The sequence below is a fragment of the Anneissia japonica genome, unplaced genomic scaffold, assembly GCF_011630105.1.
Source record: "Anneissia japonica isolate Jap-2015-1 unplaced genomic scaffold, ASM1163010v1 scaffold287737_len543101_cov190, whole genome shotgun sequence".
Taxonomy (NCBI): Eukaryota; Metazoa; Echinodermata; class Crinoidea; order Comatulida; family Comatulidae; genus Anneissia; species Anneissia japonica.
Window position 1 is genome coordinate 456,944 of NW_022726340.1, and position 24,913 is coordinate 481,856.

A 24,913-nucleotide genomic window follows, 5' to 3' on the forward strand; every position below is an offset into this window, starting at 1 on the left:
ACTTTTGTAGGATTGGTACTCATGCTTGACAACAAATGAAGAAAAATACTCAGTTATTAACGTCAGGAATTAATTATTAGTTTATTCACAGTATCACGATGCTCTGAAAGGGACAAGGCATTTTTTTCTCTTTCGTGGGAATTTCACCCACGTGACTTTTATTTCTTTCTCTGTTTGCAATTAGGCTACTTGTCTCATTTTTTCTGACATCAAAGACAGAATATAAAAATTAAAACCAATTACACTTAAGTGTCAGTCCAAAATGGCTAACTGTAATTTCCTTTTCCAACATCGCCATCTATAATTGCTGTCTCTTATACACATCTAGATGTGTATAAGAGACAGGCACTATAATTTCGTAATTTTTATTATTAAAAAAAACAAGGATTGCGTTATTTGCACTTGTGCATCGAATCTTAACCCATTCACAATTTTTATTGCAAAATATCAGATTGAGGTTTGATAATCCTTGTCTTCGAAATGAACTGGTGAATGCTACCCAGGACTGTGGAGTTTCCACCATTCGTCAAGCAATAAAAACAGAGCCACAGCTGTAATATCAATCTGTATCATTCGGTATATTACCTAAAATACTGTAAACCAATCGTGTTGAAATTCATGTACAGTATTGTACTATTTCGAGAAGGCTTCTTAGTTTCGAGGCTACTTTTGCAAAAAGGGGCCTTCAATTCAAGATGGCCTTCTCGAGATTAAGCCCATTGGGCTTCAAATCGAAGTTTTACGGTATAATAATAAGAATGTTTATTGAACAAGGATTTGACATTTTTTAACGGACTCTAACTAACCCAAGTTCCACTCACTTTGTTCTGTACAAGCAACCCAAAAATAACCCTCCACCTCCCCCAACCATGACTGCTGCTGATTATTTGGGGGCAGCAAACACGTTTGTCTCCTGGATCGATCGTGGTGTGTTTGCAAGAAGAAGCATCAACACCACACGCGTTGCAGTAAAGTTCCAGTTTTCGAAGTTTTCCAACTTCACACCAAAATGAGTAGTGAAGAAGAGCTGCAAAGAAATGTTGAAGGACTCATTAAGAGTATAACTATAACAATGGATCCGCAAGTTTCTCATGAACAGCGCACAGAAGCATACCATGTAATAAAACCTTCCCGACCTAATCAGAGGGCATAACCCAGCCAGGCCGAGCAAAGCTGGCTAGGCCTAACCTAGGCTAGTGTAGGACCTTAGCAAAGGCCTACTTTTTAGGCAAGGCATAGGCCTAGTTACTAGGCTAGTACTAAGTAGGCTAGGCCTACTATTTGTGACTAGTTAGGTAGTTTGTTAGAGCCTATCTTATTACCTGATCTTAGGGCCAGTTGTAGTTGTAGGCGTCCTTGACCCCAGGCTGGCCTGCGCGGCTTGGAATATATTATAGGCCTAGGCCTATCCTCAGCACAAAAATTTTGTTTGGAAATCCTTCTGCACATTTCGGAAAATAATTGCAATTATGCAGCAGTTGCAATTCCGTGCACCTATTTTCCGAATCCTAGCGATTTTGCGGTGTAAATTTGAGCTGATTTTTTAAATAGCCTCCGTGCAACTGAAAACTTTTACAGTATGGCCGTGACCTTGTTGCAAAAATTTACCATCCTGCCCGGAAATATTTCACCCTCCCTTATCGATTTGGTACAGTACATTGTTGACTTTTATTTTTGTGGGTAGGAAATATTTGCACTCACTCAGGCCTAGGCCCCATGTATTTATATGCTCCTGACATGCTGTAGTGCATTGAGACAGTACAGTAATACTGAAATTCATGGGTCCCAGGCCTCCCAAAACTTGTGGAAGAATTATCCCAGAAAAGCAGGACAGCCTCCCACACTTCCACAAGTTCATTGCATGTTTTCACTGCATCCTGCAACGCATTCTCTAGTGCATGTCATGACTTTGGATTGTCCATCAACCTAGGAAAAACTGTGATTTTGTCCAATGGAAGTGTGACTCCACCAAACATCATTATTGATGATTCTCCTCTTGAAGTTGTCAACAAATTTACCTACCTTGGATCCACTGTTACAGACAACAGCACCTTAGATGCTGAAATAAGTCATCGCATAGGAAAAGCTGCAACTACTTTCGGTAAACTGCGTACCAGAGTTTGGAACAATAGAAAACTTGATATATTCTTAACAGACAAGATTTACACCGCATGTGTCCTGAGTGTTCTACTATACTGCAGTGAGACTTGGCCAACCTATCGTAAACTTGAGCATCAACTAAATTCCTTTCGATGTCTTTGCACAATACTAAAAGTAACCTGGGACAAGAAAATACCTAATACAAAAATAATGGAAATGATTGGTGCCACTGATGTGTACACCATGCTGAGTGCTCGCTGCCTCAGATGAACAGCAGGGGCGGATTTAGGGGGGGGCCGGCTCGGCCCCGGCCCCCCCCCCCCCCCTTGGGGGGGGAAAAAAAAAGGAAAAAAAAGGAAAAAAGAGAGAAAAAAAAAAAAAAAAAAAACCAGAAGAAACAGTTATTGAAAAAACTAAAATATATTAAAGATCGATATCAATAATTTCATTGTAATTAACCCCCTAGGTCATTGTTGTCTCGATCGGCCCAAATTTCGGCCCCCCTTTCGGCCCCCCCCTTTTGGACATCTCTGGATCCGCCCCTGGACAGGGCATGTCTGCAGACAGGATGTAGCCAGGCTTCCAAAGAACATCTTATATGGTGAGCTAGCAAGCGGAAACCGTCGCCGAAGTCGACCAAAACTACGCTGCAAGAATGTCCTGAAACGCGACCTAACTTCCATTGACATTCCATTATCATCCTGGGAAGAACTGACGCAAAACCGCTCTACTTGGCGCAACCTCCTTTACAACAGACGCACGCATTCTAATCCCGAATACATCAACCGCTGTAACAAGAGGAGGGAGCAGAGACACCGGAACTTCCCAAAGTCGACTTAAAGGTGGTACTGTACCACATGACAGATGTCAACCTAAATCATCGTACTCGATGTAAAGGCCAATGATGATGATTGTATATTAAATGGACCTTTCGCTAAACCCCCACCCTTATTCTTGCTAAGGTCCCACAAGACGACAGTATTAAGACATACGCAAACATGTACGCATATTGCTGGCCCAGTTCTGATCGGTCGTTGATAAGTTTGATTGAAAAGTCCATTGTCTCACGGAAGTCAGTGCTGATGGGTATCACTGTGTGCACAAAAATGAAATTAGATGTGTAAAGATAGCTCATAACCAGATCTCTAGGAAGTGAATTCTTCTAACTTACATAGCACCCCTGGAAGTTCTAAGGTTAGAGTCAAGCCAGTTCCACTCCAATCAACACCTCGGATTTACGTAAAATCAATGGAACAATACCAATGGCCAATAATTCATTATATTTATACTTCCTAAATCTTTTGAATTTGTTGGGTGTGGGGGGGGGGAGGTGGTGACTTTGTTATATGGCTAGTTTGCAGGGGACTTTTACAGGGCGAGTGCAAGGGGGTGAATATGTAAGGGGGAAAACTGGTATGGGCCGATTTTGCTAGGGGGAGACTTGACTTGTTCCCCTTGATAAATCATGTTTCAAAATATATTTAATCATAAATATCTGCTTAGGCACAGACAGTAAAATGAAGTGCTAGAAACTTAAACATCCAATTTTTTCTTCCAGATGTACGAGGAATTTAAAGAGAAATCAGAATTGTGTGTCCAGTGTGGTATGGTGCTTGCCAAGACAACCTATCCACCAATCATCAGACATTTTGGCCTCCAACTTCTGGAGCATTGTGTCAAGTAAGGCACAAAAAGTAGCGTAGAAATGTTCAGTTTCAATGAATGCCCCCCCCCCCTCGCCGCCGCCATCATTTTAAAGACTATCTTAGTATATCCAAGTATCTGTAAATTTCATTTCATTTCATTTATTCGTCTTAAAACATTAATATTGACAGTAAAGGAAAACAGCAAAGAATAAGCACAGACAGTATGAGACAGGAAACCCCAAAAGCGAACTTAATCGCTGTCGAGTGGGGGCCCTTCACAAGAAAGAACCAAATGCTTACAGAATAGACGTTTTTTTTAAAATATATCAACATTTAAAGTTAAAAAAAGTTCAATAGTAAAATTGGCATAATTTAAAAGATTTAAAATATTAACATTTTCAGATGATTCAATAAAGTTTACTTTAAAATTCAAATTTAAAATGCTAGGGTATAAGAAGAAATATAAAAGCAATTAAGCTATTCGTTGCCAAAATAACTTGGAATTTCAATTTTTGCTACAGCTTAGCCATTTTGTCACAACATGCGTCCATGTAGACTAATACCTAATTGCGTTATGGAAGACTAATCTCATATTATGTTCCGATGATATTTGATACTATATTTTTACAGTTGGTATTACATTATATTCTAGGTTCCGTTGGCTAGCTATGAATCCCAACCAGAAGATGATTTTCAAAGATGCCACTGTGTCTCTCATTCGAACTGTAAGTTTTGTTGGAATTTAATTTGGAAGTTGTAGCACTCCTAATTTGTGTAATTTTAAATCGGCGAACACACTGATTCAACTGACGGTCAATGACCGATGTGGTATTTTTAGTGTCATCCACTCAATCAGCCACCAGCAATTGGCAAATTGGGTCATGTCATCAGTCTCTCACAGAGTGGTGATAATTTGTTGGATTGTCATACAACAATCGTGCGATTCAGTGTGGGCCAAGCTTTACCCACCAATAAAAACTCCACTTCTTAACCATCAATATAAAGTTTTTTTGTTTGAAGTGGCAAGTAACTTGGATGAATTTTGTAAATCTGTATAATTTTGTTGTTTTGTTTAAAGGGTGTGCAGGATATTTTAGAAGAGGAGACGTTTATTAAAGATGGCCTTTCAAGGATCATGGTTGAAATGATAAAGAAAGAGTGGCCACAGCGCTGGGAGAGTATGTTACAAGAGCTTGGTCCTCTCTCAAGGTGTGGAGTAAGTATTCAATACAATTTTCATTTGCATAATATGAAATACTCTATTGTGGTACTTAATAATATTATCAATTTTATTAATATTTTTTTTAATTTTTTTTTTTTTGAATACTCAGTACATTCCCAAATACTTTTTCAAGTAAAAAAAAAAAAATTTGCAAGTGATCAGGTGGGAATCGAACCCAATACCTCCAGGTAGCTAGTCTGGTGTCATAACCACTAGACCACTGAGTTTGCGCTTAGTGACAAATGTTGAATCGGATCCCCAATATTCGGTACAATAACACATCAGGTAGGGCAAAACATCACTCCTATGATATTTTTTCCTGACGCGCACATACATCGTAAACTGTTATTGTTCTTTTTGTTGATGATGTTGTTGTTCTTTCAATCGTTTCAATCCAAAGAAGTGGCAGTAAAGATTGATGGACAGTAAATGCTTATTTTCATTATTGCCTGTAATAGTAAATTTTTATATTTTAGTCAACTCAGTGTGAAATGGTGTTGCTGGTTTTGTTGCGTCTGGTAGAGGACGTTGTATCGTTTCAAAACTTCGACCAAAAAAGGCGTAAAGACATCATGGCTGGGTTACAGCACAACATGACGGACTTGCTTGAGTTTATGTTTGGAATGCTGCAGGACAACTGTAACATGTACAAGCAAGCTGTAAGTTGCTGGTCTAGTTGATACTTATATCTTATAACAGGTGCAAGTCAGGTTCCGTGAGAATTTTTGAGCATTAACTCTATGGTCCAGGCTTGTGCCTGACGTAAACTGTGTTTACATTGGGTTTTTTGAGCCAGGTAGCTTTCCACGATTGTGCCACACACAGCTTGACCTGATCTTGTGTGAAGATATTGGCCAACAGGAAAATGTTGCTTGCACTATCGAATAACTATTTTAGGTTTGCTGATATGCTGTTGTGGTCACCCATATCTCGCTAGTTACAGATTGGCGCTTTCACATCTGTCGTTTTTCACTCGGGCTTAATATCATGACTAAGGGCTATTGTGAGTCACACAAGACCCAACATGGTGCCTCCTGGAGTACCTGTCCAGGTGTGAGAGGGACACCATATAAATATTTGTTTATTATGATTATTATAAAAGATCTGGGAAAAGTATCTCGCGGTCACATGGATTTTACCTATCTATCTCATTATCTATTGATCCGACCAAAGCCAATTTGATTACGTAACATACCTAATTTAAATTTGCCTTTATGATGTTATCACTGACACAGCTTAATATATTGTTTAAACAAAATCTGTGAAGGTCAATTTTCAAATTTGTCATTTCAGATGGAAACCAACGGTCGTAACAGCCATGAGGTTGGTTCAACTTTTATATAGTATAATAACTTTTATATAGTGTAATAACTTTTAATATAATAACTTTTATATCTATTTTTATTTACTGAAAAAGAATCAGCATGAATTATAAATAAATATGTAATAAATTGAATAAAACATGCTATTGCTTATAATAACCTTAATCACTAACGAACCAACCAACCATTATTTTCATAATTTTCACAAAAAAATAGGCCCTCTGCCCATGTTTTCGTCTTGGACATTTGTATGTCAAATTTGTAATAAATAAATAAATAAAAAAACTTATGCTAGAGGAGGAATTTAATGGCATACTCCTTAAATGAGCAAATAGATGTTCTCAAAATGACAATATCATTTAATTGTGTACACCTCTGGGCGGAGGGGAGTGAAGATTGACCCCTCCTCCATTTAAAAAAAAACTATAAAAATGATTTTGAAAAATGTTCCTTTCCATTTTTTTTTATTGTTGCACCTACCACCTCTTACTGTAGGTAAAAATTGCAAGTAAGCTGACAAATGCTGCTCTAGAAACAATCGCAGGTTTTGTGGAATGGATCGCACTTCCGTTGGTGTTCCTGAACGATTGTGCATTGCCACAGACACTTTACCAGCTTCTGCAGGAACCGGAATTGAGGAACAATGCTGCTGAAATTCTCAGTATTATTGTCAATAGGAAGGTATGAATTTTGTTTTTCTTTAATAATAATATTCTGAATACAAAGTAGATGGTCAGATGATGTCCCTAATTTTCATAGGATAGTAAATAGTAAATTGATACTTATAGTAAATTAATACTTATATTGAGTGATTAGTAGAGCTGCGCATAGTAAATTATTATACCAAGTTTAGATGTAATGCTTGAAAAAATTTTTGAATACATTAAATGTAACCTAATTATAATAACTTAATAATTTTCGTAGTGTAAGATGTATGCAGCTATACTCATTGCTTTATAAGTCAATCGCCTCTTTTAATGTTAGTTTTGCTAATCAACTGTTGGAGCAGTCATCAGTATCTGTGTACATATCACAGGCAAATATCACTAGGAATTGCAATGATGACATCATGATTGACTTATAAAGCACATTATTACCTAGTCTCTAAGGCAGAGGCACGGTCAGAATGTTGGTGGGCCTGGTAAGCGCTTTTCGAAGAAGAGGGAAACCGAGGCCAGAGCTGAGGGTCTCCAATGACCGGTGATTTGGGGTCCATGGGAAATCATCGTTTTTTTTATCTTCTAGGAGACTAATTTTGTGATTTTTTATGATTCTCTCCTCTAATACTTTCCAAACACAATAAACAACAATCAACTTGAGATCCATCAGCATTTTATATTGTCAAAAATTTAATATTCAAACTTATTTGCAAATTATTGGTGAAGCCTACAAAAGGGTTGGCCCACCCAGTAAAATGTTTGGGTAGGCCTACCCTGTGCTTTCTCCATTGGTTTGTGCCACTCTTAAGAAAAATAGAAATTCAGAATAGAATAGTCCCCAAGTCTACAATGTCTGAAGTAAGTATATCATGATAGATTAATCCTTGACATTCTAAACTCGCTATTACTAACAGAAAATATATATTTGATTGTAATGTTTCTTCTCCTCTTGTTTTTTAAAGGATCGATTGAAAGACCGACAGCCTTTGAATGTTATGTTCAGCAAGAATGCCATGGTGGCTATCTTAAGCTCAGCCGAGTAAGTTGTTACACATTTGATTTGCTGAATTCACTCACTGTTCTCGTTTTTCTTAATCTGTTCGCTTTCAAGATACTTGGTAAATCTGTTCATAGATGTGACTGCTGTATTGACAGATAGAATGTGCTATCAGACTGGGCACATACTGCGCAAATGGTCGTCGACCAACACAACTCCATGCAGAGCGCAACGGGACAAGGCACGTGCAACGGATCACTTTTAATGGCAAATGGCATTCCACTTAGACAATCAGCAGTCAGTGTCGCATTGTCAGGCACTCATAGAGTCTAGAGACAGTGTTTCGGTGACTGACGGTTGTACAACCTTTGGAAGATGCAGTATTTGCCTAGCTGAAGCCACGATAAACACGAAATACTTAATTCAATTCTTGTGTTTTCTAGGATTGCAAGCCAAGAGGCAGTGAATGAGCAGAACTACATATTTTTGAAGAAAATTTGCCGCTGTGTGACTGGAATGGGCTTTCAGATGTGTGCACTATGGGTAACATATTTTTTCAACATTTTGAATAGTTTAATATACAAAAAATCAGCTTGAGCGGCTCAAGAAGAACAAAGATACCAAGTACTAGTTACAGCCAACTTATTCTACTGAGCCATTTTCTGCTGTAGAATATTGTGATGATGCTGATGATGGTTTGATGATAGTTGTAATGGTAATGGTAATAGTGATGATGGTGTTGTGGCATTTATTTATTTATTTTATTTTATTCTGCCTTTAACGTGGTAACACTCTCCATGACGCAGCACTGATCTCACTAGTGGATCACATGAACAATGAAAAAAAATTATAATCAGAAAATAAAAATTTGAAATAGTAATGATGATGATTTTAATGATACTACATAATAGAATAGTCAATTCAATTCAATTCAATTCATTTTATTCAGTCTATTATACATAAATATAACAGAAATGTGCTTTGAAGCTAAGTGATCAAACATAAATAGTTAAAAACAGTTTTGTTTTTTAAAATTAGTTTATGTTAATTTGTTGTTGTATTCTTTAATTTTGCTTGCTATACATATTAGTTATTAAAAGAGAATAATACATTTTTTAAGAAAAGTTGATATTTTTTGCATACATTTTGGATTACTGGTTATGACAACCAATTAGATTGCTTGCAGAATTTGAAATTTGAATATACAAACCAATACGATTGCTTCCAGCTCTTGAAATGTTTGAATTCTTGATTATGAAATCCAATTATATCACTGCCAGCATTGAGAATGAACCCATCATTGCTTCCGCATCCGTTTTAAGTGTTTCCATTCGTTTCCAGGTTGACATGAGATCTTGTTTTGTTATGGAAACAGCTGCAGCATGAACATAGGTACAAATATGTATATGATCACTCATGAACACCAAAGCTCCAAATCTTTTTAAAGATAAAATCTGATAACAAAAGATCATTCCTCAAAAATAAAAGCTCAGAAAATTTGTTTATAGGTATACATATTTTTGTCTCCTTAAAATAGAGAGATGACAATGGTAGATATTTTCATATTTATTGTTGTTTATAGAAAGGTAGAAATTCTACAATAGAGAATGAATTGTTATAAATTGGGGAGAGGGGTGCATAGTGTGCACCATGGTCTGAAACCAAACAGATATTGGTGTCCTCAAAACCCCCCTACCCAAAAAGGTGATGAAATCACAAACAGTCCCATAAAGTGATATACCAAATTTGATCATAAATTTTTGTTTGAATGAACACAATAAAACACAATAAAAAGGATTTGCTAATTGTTATTTAAGAGCTCTGGTTTTCATGAGTACAATCAAAGAGTATATAATTGCAAGTGGTCCGACTGCCCTGATTTCGTATGCACGCAATGGAACATTAAAATAAGTACTGCCACGATATAGGGGGAGCCCTATTAGAATGCAAATAAAGTTTGCTCGAAACTCATCTTTTAGGGACATGCAACTTCATGGCAGTACTTTTTGAAATAGGATTACATTCCAACGAAATCACGAGAGTGGGACCTTTTTGCAGTTCTATACTCTTCGGTACTATTTTGACGATTCTTTATAAACTTATGTAACTGTTCGTTTCTTGTGATTCTGATTTGACTAGGGCGCGAGTGACAGCGATGGGAAGTCCAAGAAGCCTGAGAACTTCAAGGAATATCTGAGCGCTCTGATGGCATTCACTGGTCATGCCAGTGTTCATCTGAGCCAGATGACCCTAGCCACCTGGTCTCTGTTCTTTCGCACTCCTATCATCGCGCAGGATCCATGCGTGCATGAGGTCCTGCCCAGATTCCTCAAGATCGTGACTGTTCAGGCTCAGAAGGTAGGCAGATGTCTGCATCTGACGCCGTTGCAGAATCACTGACATATGTTTCCGAGATGGTGGGTGATGGCCACTGTAAGGCCAAGAGTTTGGGTGCTAGGCCAGTTAGAGATGACTAAACTATTAATGCTAGCCCGTAATGTTAGATACTGTGCCCTATACAACAGGTGCCACAGTCATTTAGCTTGTTATAAGTGCTAAGATTTTGGGTGATACAACCTGATGTGGGGTGCCAACACTCTACTGGTCAGTTTTATAGAGATGGTGGGTGGTAGGTCCTGAGAACATTCTGGGTGCAATAGGCTGATTCACCGAGATTTTGGCCCCCATGAATTTTTTTTATCTTTAACCCTCAAATTCACTTGGAGATTCAATCCCCTTTGGGGAATTTACCCTGGGAAGTGGGGTGCCAACACTCTACTGGTCAGTTTTATAGAGATGGTGGGTGGTAGGTCCTGAGAACATTCTGGGTGCAATAGGCTGATTCACAGAGATTTCGTCCCCCATGAATTTTTTTTCTCTTTAACCCTCAAATTCACTTGGAGATTCAATCCCCTTTGGGGAATTTACCCTGGAAAGTTATTAAATGTCACAGTGGGAGGAGTAGAGCCAAATTCTTGTAATGCTGCCTTTATTAGAAATGGATGAGCGTGGTATGCTCTAGTGTGGATCCAACCATTCTAGCTAGATACTGCCATAAATACCTAGAGGGTGAGTCAGGTTTGCCTCTATGATCTATGCTGTGATAGCAACTCCTAAAATAGATTGTAGGCCATGATTGGGATTTTGAGATTGTGGGTACAAAAGCTGTACACTAGATACTGTAGTGCACCATGAAAGAGGAGTGTTACACGACACAACTCTAGGTAAAATTCATGAATTAATAGTTTCTGTTAGAGGAGATGATCTTTTATTTCATTTTAAATTTTTTCAAATTTATAAAGCCTTATCAGTAAATAAAAATTGGAATTATAGTTATGCAATATATGGTAGCAATGTACTGTACTATGTAAAGCAAGTAAACTTGCTTTTGAAGTGAAAATGTGTCTTTATTTTTCTGAATTTTTTACTGAAAATTATCAAATGTGTATTTGTTGATGTAAGGTCGCAGAACCGTCTATGATGCCATCCCCCAAGGCCGAGTATTTCCGTTTGGATTTTGATTCTGAAGATGAGTTCATGACGTTTTTTGCAAGTAAGCAGATCAAACATTATTCTTACTAATATGTTGAATAACTGATAATAATTGAAATGTTGACTGTTGTATTAATTAATGTCGTCGTCTTCATTATCATTTTCAATTGGTAGCTTACCGTTCGTTGCTATTGGAGGAGGTAAGGCACTGCAATAACATATGCCCTCTATTGACGTTTCAAGTAGCCGAGCAGTGGCTTAAGGAAACTCTGGTGGAACCTCTTAAATACGAACCTGGTAAGTACATGCAGATAAATTAATATACAATTATAGTCAAGTTTTGAGAACCCTATAGAAAATTGAGAGACCGTAGGAGCCATTATATGAAAAATTGTCCTGAAGCCTGTAGGGCTGAAGGCAATATTTAAAGAAAATAATGCCTCCTAAGGCTTATATTTTCTAAAGGGTCTGAAAATAACCAATAAAAGTCAATCACCTTGTAATAACCATGTACCATTCTAGGCCATGCCTAGGTGGACTAGTAGTGCTAGGCTTCATTCGCATTATCCAGCGCCGTAGAGGGAGATTTGTTAGGTTCACTTTGGGCATTCAGAACTTGTATGATGTAAAACAAATCCAGCTTCAAGTTTTTGACGCAAAAAGTAGCAGAATTAGTGCCCGCTCGGGAATAGGAAAATTATATGCAAATAAAATTGATGATGTTCACAGCTGACTCAAACTGTAATAGAAATTATGACAAGAACAATGTTGATAACAGGGGCAGCAGGATTGTTGATGGTTAAGAACTTGTATCTAATTATATATTTAATATTAAATATAAGATCAAATATATGTATAAAGTGTATATTAAAAGTATATTTGAGAATAATGCTTAATTGTATTTTGTTCTTAGGCAAGACTGTGATAACAAATAGTAGTCCATCTTTCTTGCAATGGGATGCGTTGACATGCTTCATGGAAAGCGCCATGCCTCGTGTGTTGAAAGGTGTTGATGCACCAGTCGCACAGGGTGAAGAGTTATTGAAACAGGTCCTAGCCTATCAGACAGCAGTAAGTAGCAAAATTATGCCAAATATCAGATTATACAAACTGGTACACAAACAAACATTACACAAACTACATTAGGTATTGTAAAACAAAGTTAATATACTGTATGCATCCCAATGGTGTTAAAAAGCGCTTGGTAATCAAATTAACTCTGGCTTTGCGACCCCTCTGTTAATAGATTATTCCATCAATTTTCATTCATAATCTTTGTTCCGTTTTTCAATCAATCTGTTTGAAAATTATTTTTAGGCAATGATTTTAGTTACAGCTTGTTTTATGAGGGACAAGTGCTGCTAATTCTACCCTTTGATATATACGAAACACTCTTCTACATGATTCTGAGTTAGGGTTAGGGCAGTCATATTTCCTCTGGTATCAGCCCTGACCTTTAAATAATATTGAGTTTTGGAATTGGTTTATAACAAGGACCAGATAATGTAAACAATAATTGGTCTGCAAGCCTAAGCTAGGCTAAGATTGATCTAGCCAAGGCCTTATTATTTAGCCTAGGCCTTATTCTCACAAAGACATCTATGTTACCAGCCAGTAGAAAGAAGAAAACATTTCCTAAAAAAATTAATTTAGAGAAATCTTAAGAAAAGGATCACCCACATACACTGCAGTAACTTATAAAATAATATTTATTTTCCAACAGGATGCTCTGATATCATCTTGTGTCTTGAGCTGTGTTTCAACCCTGTTTCCCCTCATACGCCATGTCCCACAATACCTTTCCCCGATTCTCGACAAGGTAAGCACAATTCAATTCAGTTTTAATCGCTACTGTTGCCATCAAGTGCAAATATTTGTTTAAACAATACAATTAAAATAGTAATACAAAACTGATAAAATTCAAGGAATCTGCTATGGTTAGAGTCAAGATTCCTAAGGCAACAATAAACCAAATTATTAGTCACCAAAACAATACTGCTCTAGTGGGTATCAAAATAAATCGCTGGGTGGCATTTTTTTCACACAATAAGAAGCCTCCACTTGAATAAATGTCAACAGTTTTTAAACTCCTCAAACTTGTTTATCTGTACATACTATCATAAACTAACATATTGAAAAGCCTTGGTAAATATTCCTTTAAAAAACGTCAGATATTTGACCCATTAGATTTGAAATGGAGTGAAAGAAACAAATAAAAAACACTTGAACATTTTTGCATAGCCTCGTCGTGCGAACATGAGTCTAGCCCAGACTAGAGAGTGATAGGACTTTGGCGATGTAAACAAAGTTTAATACCCACTCGGCCAAATTTTGATGATGTGATCTTTGTGACTAATTTGGTCTATTGTATTCCCACATACAGCCCACATACAATCAGGTTTTTGTTTTTTTTCATTTTTCTCAAAAATCAAGGAACTCACAATTTAAGCTGGGCACTCGCTGTGTCCAACTTTGCTCCCAGTGATTGCTAGGTGATGCCGTCTCCTGATTGTGGGTGCCTGGCTTCACAGGATGAAAGGATCTTCTATAAACTGAGTCTTGTTAAGAGACTAATGAAGAGGAATTTTTATTGTCATGAGAAATAAACAGTGACAGTGCTACGGGGCAAAGGGAATTTTTCCCCCAAAAAATTTTCTTGCCCCCCCCCCCCTCCACCCAGTTTTTCCTCAAAAAAAAAGATAAACCACAATTTGTTGGGGACAAAAAATTAAATGTTTTTTACACATATAGTAGACTATTTGTAAAAAAATTTGATTAAATAAGCCTTGGAAACTCCTAAATTGTCATATTTTTGTGTCTCTCGTCGTGGACCTTTCCCCTTCCCCCTAAAATTGTGCTTTGCCCCTCACTTGCCCCCCCCCACTCCAGATATCAGTCGTGGCCAACACCACTGGAAATAGGTATATTCTAGTGTAATACAGGAGTCCCGACAGACTACATGAGGAAAATTAATATAAAATTAATTTTTTCTTGCAGTTATTTTCAGGAGTAACTTTTACAGTACCTGGACAGTCGAAGGTATATTGGAAAATATTTTTGTTTTGTTATTTTCTTTAAAGTTATTGAACATAAAATATTGTTTTTTAAAATAACATGCAACATTATTGCTCATAGTTATGTTCTTTAAGTTGTGAACTTTGATTTCATTGGTTGACCAACCCAACTGTCAATAATTTTTGACCAATATCCATATTATTGACCTTAAACCATCAAATTGACAGTTAACTGTGATCCAGCAATTGCCCATGTCATAAGATGTGCCGAAGTGTGACCTCATATTGCAGACATAAAGCCAAACTCACATAATGACCTTTTTCCATGACCTGTGACTATGTCATTAGCACTTATATCTGATATTAACTAAATATATTTAATTATGTGTTATATGGTATGTTTTTTCTTTTAGAATACAAGAACTCGTTCAGTTCAGAATGTGAGGAGACACGCTTGTTCCGCTTTGATTAAAATGTGCCGTGACAGTCCAGAGCTTGTCATGGTAAGATGAATTATGGGTAATTTCTTAGGCTGCTTGTTACATTTTACTAACTAAGGTAGAATATTTTTACATCTGTCAATTGTATTGATAGAATGTTGATTCTTGCTACACATTTGATTTTAAAAAAAATGAGAGCTTTCATATTTTAAAGAAAGCATTGAAAAAAATTACCAATTTTCTGGAAGTTTGATGTCAAAGACTCGAACAAAATAATCAATGATTTAAAAAGAAATGTCATTGATAATTCATTTGTTAAATTCCTAACTATATCACTTTCTTGAAAATTGTTGCCTGCCATTTGTATGGATAATGTTTTCGACATTGAGTACTTTCAACAGAAACATCTAGGTGTTAATGAGGCACTGCATTGCCTTATCTAATAGCAGGCTGGAGAAACCAGGATTTTTGTATTTAAAGTGATTGTGATAGTGAATCCAGCTCTCAAAAATAATGATTTTATTATATGAAACTGCCATATAAATGTAATAATCAATTTTATATATTTTTATGTTTTAACTTAGCCTGAATTTGAGAAGATATACGCTGCTATGAAAGAGCTTAGCGCTGATCCCCATCAGCTCACCCAGCTAGAGAAAGTGGCTCTATATGAGGCTCTGATACTTCTTAGCAACCAATTCAAAGATTACAACAGGCAGACAGAGTTCCTGGCAGGAATCTTAAAGCCGATTTGTGACGTATGGCTGTCCGATGAGCTCACATTGTAAGTTTTAAATATTCATTTGTCCTACATCCGTTTTGAACCATTATTAGGTAGTTTTCGCAGCAAGACGTTACCCATAAGATTAATGTTAGTACATAACATGCAATGTGATAGGTCCGCCCCTTTTTGTAAACAAATCGAAATACGCATGCGCAAACCCGTAACTAACATACTTCGACCAACGTAAAATCCTGAAATTAACATACTCAGCAACGCAAGATGAATAAATTATGACGTCATACGTTAAGGTTAAAGTCGTGCGGGGAAAACTACCTCTTTTGTGTACTATTTGATAAGATAACTTTATTTCTAGAAATGTCAAATTGAAAAAAAACGATTGAAGAAATAACAGTTTTTTAAGTTGGACAATGAGTTAAATAATATAATAGTCTCATTAATTTATTTTATTTTTTTAGGGGAATTTCAACTCCTGAAAACTTCATATCGTTTGTAGGCCTTGAGAAGTACGATGAAGAAGATCCAAACGGGATCAACAGGGCACATATCATTGGTTCTGTACAAACTATAGTTGCAGTAACTAAGCGATGTACTTGGCCTGAAAACTTTGAGGTATATTTACATGACAGTAGGGATAATTTATTAACAGAAAGCTATTAGTTCTGTAATTTTGTAGACCTTTCTGTTGTCACATCATTAAACTTAGTAGTTAAACGACACAACTCATCCACTGCTTTACGATGTTACTCTTAGCAAATCTGGTTTTCGTCTAAATGTATCAGTCAACAAACGTTGCCGTTATAGTTCCCAACTCCATTCACCTTCATAATAATAAAAATGTTAGTAGATAATTTTTAAGTGCATTTTTGGCCTAATTTAATTATGTTTAATGTGTTATATTTTATAATAATGTAATTGATACTGTTTGGTGCTCGAAGTTTTATATTTGTAATAAATATGTAATTTCTGAGTATTCCAGACAATAAGAGTGGAATGTAATTTCTGAGTATTTCAGGCAATAAAATTATCTTGAATCTTCAATCTTGGTAGCATCTGTTTTAACAAGAATTGTATATAAATATATATATACAGATTTCCTTAAGAAATCAGATAAAACAATACTTTTAAATTATATTTTTTATATTTATTTTACTGTAATTGCTTTGTATATTTAATTACAGGGTAAACAATTATTAAATTTTATTCATCAGGTTTATATTTAATTAATCATGTTGAAATCTTTAATCTTTCACATTGATCTGCAGGAAGCTAAAGCTGGTGGCTTTATTCAGAGTATGACTAACAATGGAATGCCCATATATAGAAATCCATGTACGCCCTTGATTGCCAAACTGCTGAACAATGTTTTGATATTAACAAAGTGAGTTTCTACCAATCTGTAATCTTGAATAAACAAACATTAAGATTGTAGTCTTTATTAAAACAGTCATAATCTAAATAGTGATCATTATCATTGTTATCACCGTAATCATTATCACAAAAATCACAAGCACTACTATTAAACATCATCATTACTACATAAAAATTTTATAAATATTTGATGGCTTAACCATGAATTTTAGGCATGTTACTATCTTGCCTTCCAAAATCCCTCAGCCGCACCATGGTTCGAGCGGAGGTACAAAATTTTATGTTATGGCACTTCTAGATGACTGGAAATTGACTTAGAAACTAAAAATTTGAATGTACTTTTCTTTTCCCCCATTAAAAAATAAATTAGCAGGACCCAGGCTGCCTGTCTGAGTCCACATACCCACATATAATAGGCATTATATAGTAAAAGTGGAATTGCTGACCGAACCTGATTTTCAGGTCAATGGTTGATGTGTTGTTTCTCAATGTTGCTAACCATGCAATATCTGTGTTTAGGACACTTAATGCACTGTGGTCACAAGAGATACAGGACAAAGTATACCCTGGGTTTAAACAGGCTTATGAGATGATGGAGTGTGACAGACAGGCTCTACTTGGTAAGTTTTATTACATCAGGGAAAGGTACATGCATATTTTCGAACATTCTCGTCAAGCTATGCAAGAACTTATTAGCCATGCACAGCTATAACAACGTCATTATGGATGCAAACGTATTGGTCATCCTGGCAAGAACTTACATTGACCAACTTAGTGCAGAATCTGGCCGTACACCTGCTAAGCTACCAAATGCAATGCAGGATTATGATACATGGCGTGAATGAGGCCAACAATCCTGGGAAAACTAGACCAGACGATGATATCTTTAAAATTTTTAAATGGAATGATGGGGTGATGAATAAGAAAAACAATGATGATAATAGGAATAGAGAAGGTTAATGATGTTCGTGATGATGATAGTGATGATAATTGTTGTATTGGTGGAAGTGGTACCAGGAGTAGTGACAACCTGTATTTTTATTTATTCTTCATTTTTATATTCCAGGCTCCTTTTCCATGGTAGGATCTTGTGATGCACCAATATTAAGAACTCTGCCAGATAAGCTACAAAGCTTCCTGACTATGCTTCATGACCTCTGGTAAGTTGAAACTAGCTTAGGTATTGATCTGGTGTCAGGAGACTACTAAAACAATCCGGTAACATATTTATGTATGCAGTAACGTATGCAATATGGGAAGAGTATATTTTATGTTCCTTAGTAAAATACAAGTGGAGTTGATATAAATAGCTTGGTGGTTAAGATACTTGTCTTACAAGGTCCTGGTTGAATTCCTGTTGCAGGATGTTTGTCTTCATTCCTTCAGCCTCATATTGAGATTCTGTTCTGTGTAAAGCATTGTGTGTGTTTGTTTTACCTGTAAAAGGGAATTTTACCTACATATAGGACAGTGATATGTTCACTGTTGACAATTCTTGGTGCATGTGTTGTGTGCCTAAATAAATAAATAATAAAAATAAAGGGACATATTATAAATCCCCAGTATGTTATTTACTATTTATTGTGTTTCACTTTTATCACATGTAAAATGAAAAAAATCATATGTTACAATAATGATAATTAATTTATTTTTTTTTATATTTACAGCTACCACACACTAGCTGGGGCTAGTCATTGTCTGGGTTATGAATTCTATGCGTCACCAGGCCTTGCTGAGCAACTCTTGTCAACAACCTTCACTAACCTCGACATGTTGCCAGACCACAAACTCAGACCACTTATTCATATCCTTTTATATATGTAGCTTTTACGATTTGAAGTATATTCATCGTAAAAAAAGTGTGTTCATCAACAAAAACTAAATTGTTTTGATATATGCGACCAGCTCTGGCAAAACCCGCCGTTTGTCGCAATGTGTACATAAAACAGGTTATAGCAGTCAAAATAGCTTCAAAAAGCTGAATTGCAAGTGAGTTGTTACAAAACTTAGCAACTCTGGGTAACAAAGGTTAAATTATAGAGACATTACGGATAACATACAGTAAATCATTAAATAACTATGTTCCAATCATACAGATTTCTGTATCAATTAAATGTTTGAGAGGCTTTTTTTCAATTACCAAACAGTGTGCATATACATTGGTTTGCATTAGCTTGTGATGCTATTTAAATCCAAGTTTAATATTATCTGGGATCCCCTGAATATTTTCTTGTAATCTAAATATTGGCTATGGTCAGAAGAAGGAACGCATGTCACAATAGCAATTCAGATACTCTTGAAAATCATAATTACGTTTTACAAAAGTTGCATCCTACAGGTATTCATAAAATGCCTGGTTCATAAAGTTATAATTTTGTGAATGACCATCATTATAATTTTGCGAATGACCATCTTTTTAAAGTATTTTTCTTAATGAATTTTACGTGTCTTCATGAAAGCATTTGTTGCTAACTGTCCACCAGAGTTTTATTCCACGGTGATAGTGCCAGTTTTGACCGGCGTTGCTGCCTACATGCTTAAGAGGCTTAGCCAATGTTGGGAGCTGTTGCATCAGAAAAACTCTGTCAAGTCAGTTATCTTTTTATATTAATTTACCTGGAGTCTTGTGCTGTGTTATACAGTATTTATGGCGTTCAGCACATTAGTACAATAAATGCAGAAGATTTAAAATTTAAGTATTTTAACATTTATGTTTCCATTTGGTTGTCTTTAACATTCTTCTTTATTTTGCGCCATATTTTTATTTGGTATTGCAACATTTTTCTAACCATTTACAGATCTGATGATGATGAACCAGAAAAGGAGGTTTTGGAAGATCAGATAGTCAAGCATATAACTAAAGATTATTTGGAGTTTTTGCGTAAGTTTTAACTTGTCAGTCAATTATGAACTTTTATGCTAAAAGTAATTGTCAAAATATAACATTAGTGCGAATGTTGCATGTAAGTGAGGAATTTTAGTTTAATTGCAAATTTTAGCAAGTATGAGGGCATATAAATTTGAGTGTTTTTAAATTCTTCATGGAAGCAGTTGGTGCAGGGTTTGGTATTCAGTCTCTCAACCTTGAGGTTGGGGGTTCAAATCTTCGCTGTACATTTCATTTCACTTGTGCCCTTGAACAAGACACTTTATCTACATTTGTCTCTGTTCATTCAAGAGTATAAATAGGTTCCCGGTTGAAATTTACAGGGGCAGGAAAAAAGGTGGCAGGGGAAGGAACTGGCAAACCTACCACACTATACCGAGACTTTGCGCGATGGGCTCCTAACAGCTCATTCCCCTACGTTCAATAATGAATATGGAATTACTTTTATCTTTTAGGGGGTGTGTTTCGCCAGAAGAAAACTTCAAGTGAAGGAAACGATGATATGGAAACAGAGACACATCATCAACCATCAAACAAAGATTCCGAGGCAGAGCACCTGAGTGACCTTGGAAAAGTCATATTTAAGACAGAGGTGAAGAGTGTAGATATGTATTCAGTATTTGATTTAATTTGTTGGTTGTCTTTTCAGTTGTGTTTTTATTCCCTTAAGTCTACGGAGGCTTGACAGGTGAAGTTTTTGATTTCCTTACATTTTTGCTACTATAGTAATTACACCCACGTCCTTGAGAATGGTTGGCGAGCATCTTACCTACTGGCACCAAACCAGCCCCATTCAATAAGCATTGTATATTACAGTTGTTGTTGTTGTTATTAAAGTATTATTATTATATTACTACTACTGCTGCTATACTACTTTTAATAAGTATCAGATATTATTAATGCTAACTGAATTAAGTAATGTTATTGCCATTGTTTTTGTTGCCTGTTTCAGGGTTTAATTCAAAACATTACACTGTTAGTGTACTCAGCTTTATCATTTGAGGATTCAAATGTGTACTTCAAGGCATCAGGTCTCACAATGCTGCTTCTACAAGAGGTAAGACATACAAACCAGTTCTAAAAATAGATAATACCAAAATAACAATGTAATAATTATTTCGAAGCAACAGGTCTTATAATGTTGCTTTTACAAGAGGTAAGAAATACATGTATACCAGTTATAAAAACAGATAATACCTACATGGCGTACAATATAAAATTAGTGATGTACTGTTCTTTTTCATTTTTCAACAGCTTCCTAATTCTAACATGTTGCCTGAAGCTGTGAACCACTTGTTTATTGCCACGCTTCGTGCCTTGCAAGTACACGGTCATCACGAGTCCTGCATCTCGGCCATCATCAACAATGCTATCTACCATTATGATCTCTTTGTAAGCAAATGTTTATCTACTTTCTCTATTACATACAATTTTTATTTTATATGGGAATATAATTTCTTCTGGTTTAAATATTTTCAATAGCGATTCAATATACACAATTCATAAACAACCCTTAAGCTGCCAGCTCTTTCCTTAATCAGTCAGCCATTGAGCCAGTTGATAACAGTGACTGTAATCCCTCTGTGTCAGCTAATTATTTAAAAAGGTCAACGTAATGCTTATTTTTAATAGTATATATAATTTGCTCAAAAATTCCTAAACTATTGAGATTATGAAAATATAAATCTAAAACAAATTGTTCAGCATATTTCATACCTATATGCTTTTATTTCTACATTTTATATATCATTTAGTGAATAAATATCGGTATAATTTGTCAATGATCACAAATAGTAATAGGCCTATTTATTAGCATAGTATGTGTTTTCACATACTATGCTAATAAATAGAATAGTGTATGTGTTTTCACAGTCACAGTAAATTGCTTGCTGTGGAAAATTAGAACAACAAGTCCTATTTAGACCAAAGCCCTAAGCCTACGTAATTTTTTTTTTCACATTACCATCACAGTCCTATGCTAGGCCCATTTCTTCATATAGGTTAGGCGTACAACATCGTTTTGTATGTCAGTTTCTTACTCTCCTTATCCAGCACAGCTGTAACAACTGCCGAAGAATACAGTTTCTCAGCATTTCAAAACATCATATTTTTAACCTGCAAAAATTCAAACTTCCAACAAAACAACCCCTGGCAAGTTTCACATCAAAATGTGCAGAAATTCATTAGCTTTCCTATATTGTAAACATTATTTTGGTTAGTGTTAAAAACAGCTGCTCTATGGTCGGTTTTTAGAAGACCTTCACCAATTCGCATATATGCGAAGGTGGCATTGGATGTACAGTGAGCCTATTCGCATTTATGTAAAACTGGCCTGCACACCAACTGTGCAGTGTTTCCAATGACTGTATGTGAAATCGGCAGCGTTAGGGTTAAGCTTATCTTTAGACACATGCGGAATGCGTTTGTTGTTCAACGCAATTCCATGGAGAATGTTATGTGGCAAGGCACATGCAACATATTGTTTTTGACGATCTGCTCAGTCTGACACTGACAGTCAGCATACGAGACGATGTCGCATGGTCATTTGCTAACACAGAATGGTGATGGATTCAACAAAAGTAGGACTGTCGGCCGCCGCAGTCCATCCTAAGATATCATTTCCACTTGTGAGTCCTCAAGCTCATACATCCCTTCCATATCATTACTTGATGATAAACTTAATATATGAGCATTTCAATTGGACATATAATCAAGAGATTCTAATTTAATGTTGTTATTTTAATATTAGAGGCCAAAATATCCCAAGATGGTGGAAGTGCTTCTTCAAGTTCCAGGTGTCAACCGTCAGGCTGTCGAGGCCTATGACAACAAGGTACTGACTATCTGGGCCCTTGGGAAGAACCTACCTGAGAAGAAGAAAAAAGATCACTTCAAAAAAATTGTACATGGTCTAATTAAGGTAAGACTGTTAATTTTTTTTTTTTTTACATGAATGATTTCTACCATTTTTTTAATTATTATTACCTCTGCCATGCAGGTTATGTATTCACCTCTGTCTGTCTGTCTACACAAAAACTAGAGAATGGATCATCATAAAATTTTGTGGGACGGTACATAATAATCTAAGAAAGGGTCAAAGGTAAAGTTCATGGAAATTCAATATTTTGCTTGCCCTTGTGCCGAAGAAGCTAATGGCGTATATGATTGCATATTGTTCAATATTCAGGCACAGGGTAGAGGTATGCACTCTAATAAATAGAGAGTAATGCACATAAACTTATTCACTTAGTTCTATGTAAATGCTGGTGCCTTTGAGATTGAGGCACAACTTGATTTCCTGCTCCACAATAGACAGCCATTCGTTGAAACCTTAACTAAGAAAGCCTAACTAAAGTGGCCTGATTTGCTTAATTAAAATGTATTAATAGAGCATATAGTGTTTCTTGGAAAATTTATATTAAGTATATGTTAGTATTATTATTAATAACTTAGGTTATATTTTTTGCTGAAAATTTAAATTAAAAACTTATTGTTATTTTTTTCCTTATCAGGAAGTTGTTAGTGAAAAGTTCAAGAAAGAGGTCACGTTTGGTAAGCTGCCACCAATCTACCGACCCCAGAAAGCAAAAGCTCCCAGGGTTGACGAAACTAGCGAGGAGTATGGACTGATCCAACTTTTCAAAGATTGAGCAGTTACATGTGAATAGCTAACTTAAATTAAGTAGCATCCTGATTAATTAATTCAAATCGACATCTGGATGTGATAGGCCAACGCTTAACTGACATATTGTGTAATCATTATTTTTACTTTACCCCTTTGTTTTGTATCCACATTAGGAAGTTAGTTGACTGCATTAAGAGGGGATCAACAGCTGTCCTTTTTGTTTTTTTTTGGTTGCCTCGCAATTAAATAATTCATCCTCCTACAACTAGAAATTACTTATTAAATTTATTATCCTTATTGGTCGTACTGAATGCACAGTACTATTTTCGCAGATGTAAACGATTGTAATAATTTTATGCGTTTTTAAAAAATGCATGGATTTTTTATCTTTTTGTTTGTTTTTAAGTGCACTGAAATGGTTTAAAAACCAGAAAATGTAAACAAGGTGTTGCTAATTATATGGAAATTATAGTTTTTCAATTATACTATTGTGGAAAATAGCATTGAATTATAGTGACCTTTTTTTTTTATTCTTGCTTTGCTTTTTCATTTGTTGCAATTGTGTAATGTTTAATTAAATTTATTATCCAATGTGTTACTTCTAAAAATGATGTTATTGTTTTTCGTACATCGAAAAATAAACCAGTTTGTTTTCAAATAATTATTACATAAAATTATTATACTGTACAGTGTTTTATCTTCGATCAGTGAAAGTGATTCACCAGTTGAATACAATGGGGTTTTTTTTATACATTGAGAAAAAACCAGTTTGTTTAATACAGATCGCCCTCCAAATAATGACCGTTTTTGGTACCTGGTGTTTCCATGTAAAGCAAAAGTGGACAACAAGCAGATATCAGACAATTTAATAGATTGCATCATTGAGATATGCTGTCTGATTGCACAAACTATGAAGAACCTGGAAGTTCCCAAAAAGTGACTTGTGCACATCAGAGGTTCAGAGACTGACAAGTGAACTCAAGACTATCTATGAAAGTGTTTTCAAATAATTATTGCGTAAAATTATTATACAGTGGAAGTGATTCACCCATTGACGTCACTGATGTTGAATACGATGTGTTTTTATATGTTGGAAAAACACCAGTTTGTTTAATACAGTTCTGCCTCCAATTAAAGACAACTTTTGGGACCCGGGATTTCCATGGTCTTCAGTAGATTTCTAATTAGAATAATAAAGATACATTTGTGACCACAGAAAAGTGCTCTTTAGTATAATGATTGTGTAAAATCATTATACACTGCTGATCATAGATGTTCGATTTAGGTGTGTATGACATAACTGATTATTAATAAGATGGCACCTTTGATGATTTCATTTGATGAACCCTTATATTTCTTGTTCACCTGGTGATTAAAATATACATTGTAATGTTTA

General features: G+C 35.7%; 1 protein-coding gene across 1 annotated transcript; it reads left to right on the forward strand.

The window, feature by feature from the left end:
• Positions 1-921: 921 nt before the first annotated feature.
• Positions 922-24,913, forward strand: LOC117113087 (exportin-5-like). The gene is made up of 29 exons (XM_033256313.1): positions 922-1,117; positions 3,659-3,780; positions 4,399-4,471; positions 4,825-4,962; positions 5,445-5,627; positions 6,262-6,291; positions 6,786-6,971; positions 7,912-7,988; positions 8,390-8,489; positions 10,086-10,304; positions 11,409-11,499; positions 11,613-11,735; positions 12,352-12,509; positions 13,162-13,257; positions 14,436-14,477; positions 14,866-14,955; positions 15,477-15,676; positions 16,093-16,246; positions 16,900-17,015; positions 17,525-17,625; positions 18,072-18,165; positions 18,673-18,809; positions 19,450-19,594; positions 19,804-19,886; positions 20,348-20,484; positions 20,845-20,949; positions 21,147-21,284; positions 22,642-22,812; positions 23,405-24,913. Exons 1-29 carry the CDS (start codon positions 1,010-1,012, stop codon positions 23,540-23,542), a joined length of 3,555 nt encoding a protein of 1,184 aa, XP_033112204.1. The 5' UTR covers positions 922-1,009; the 3' UTR covers positions 23,543-24,913.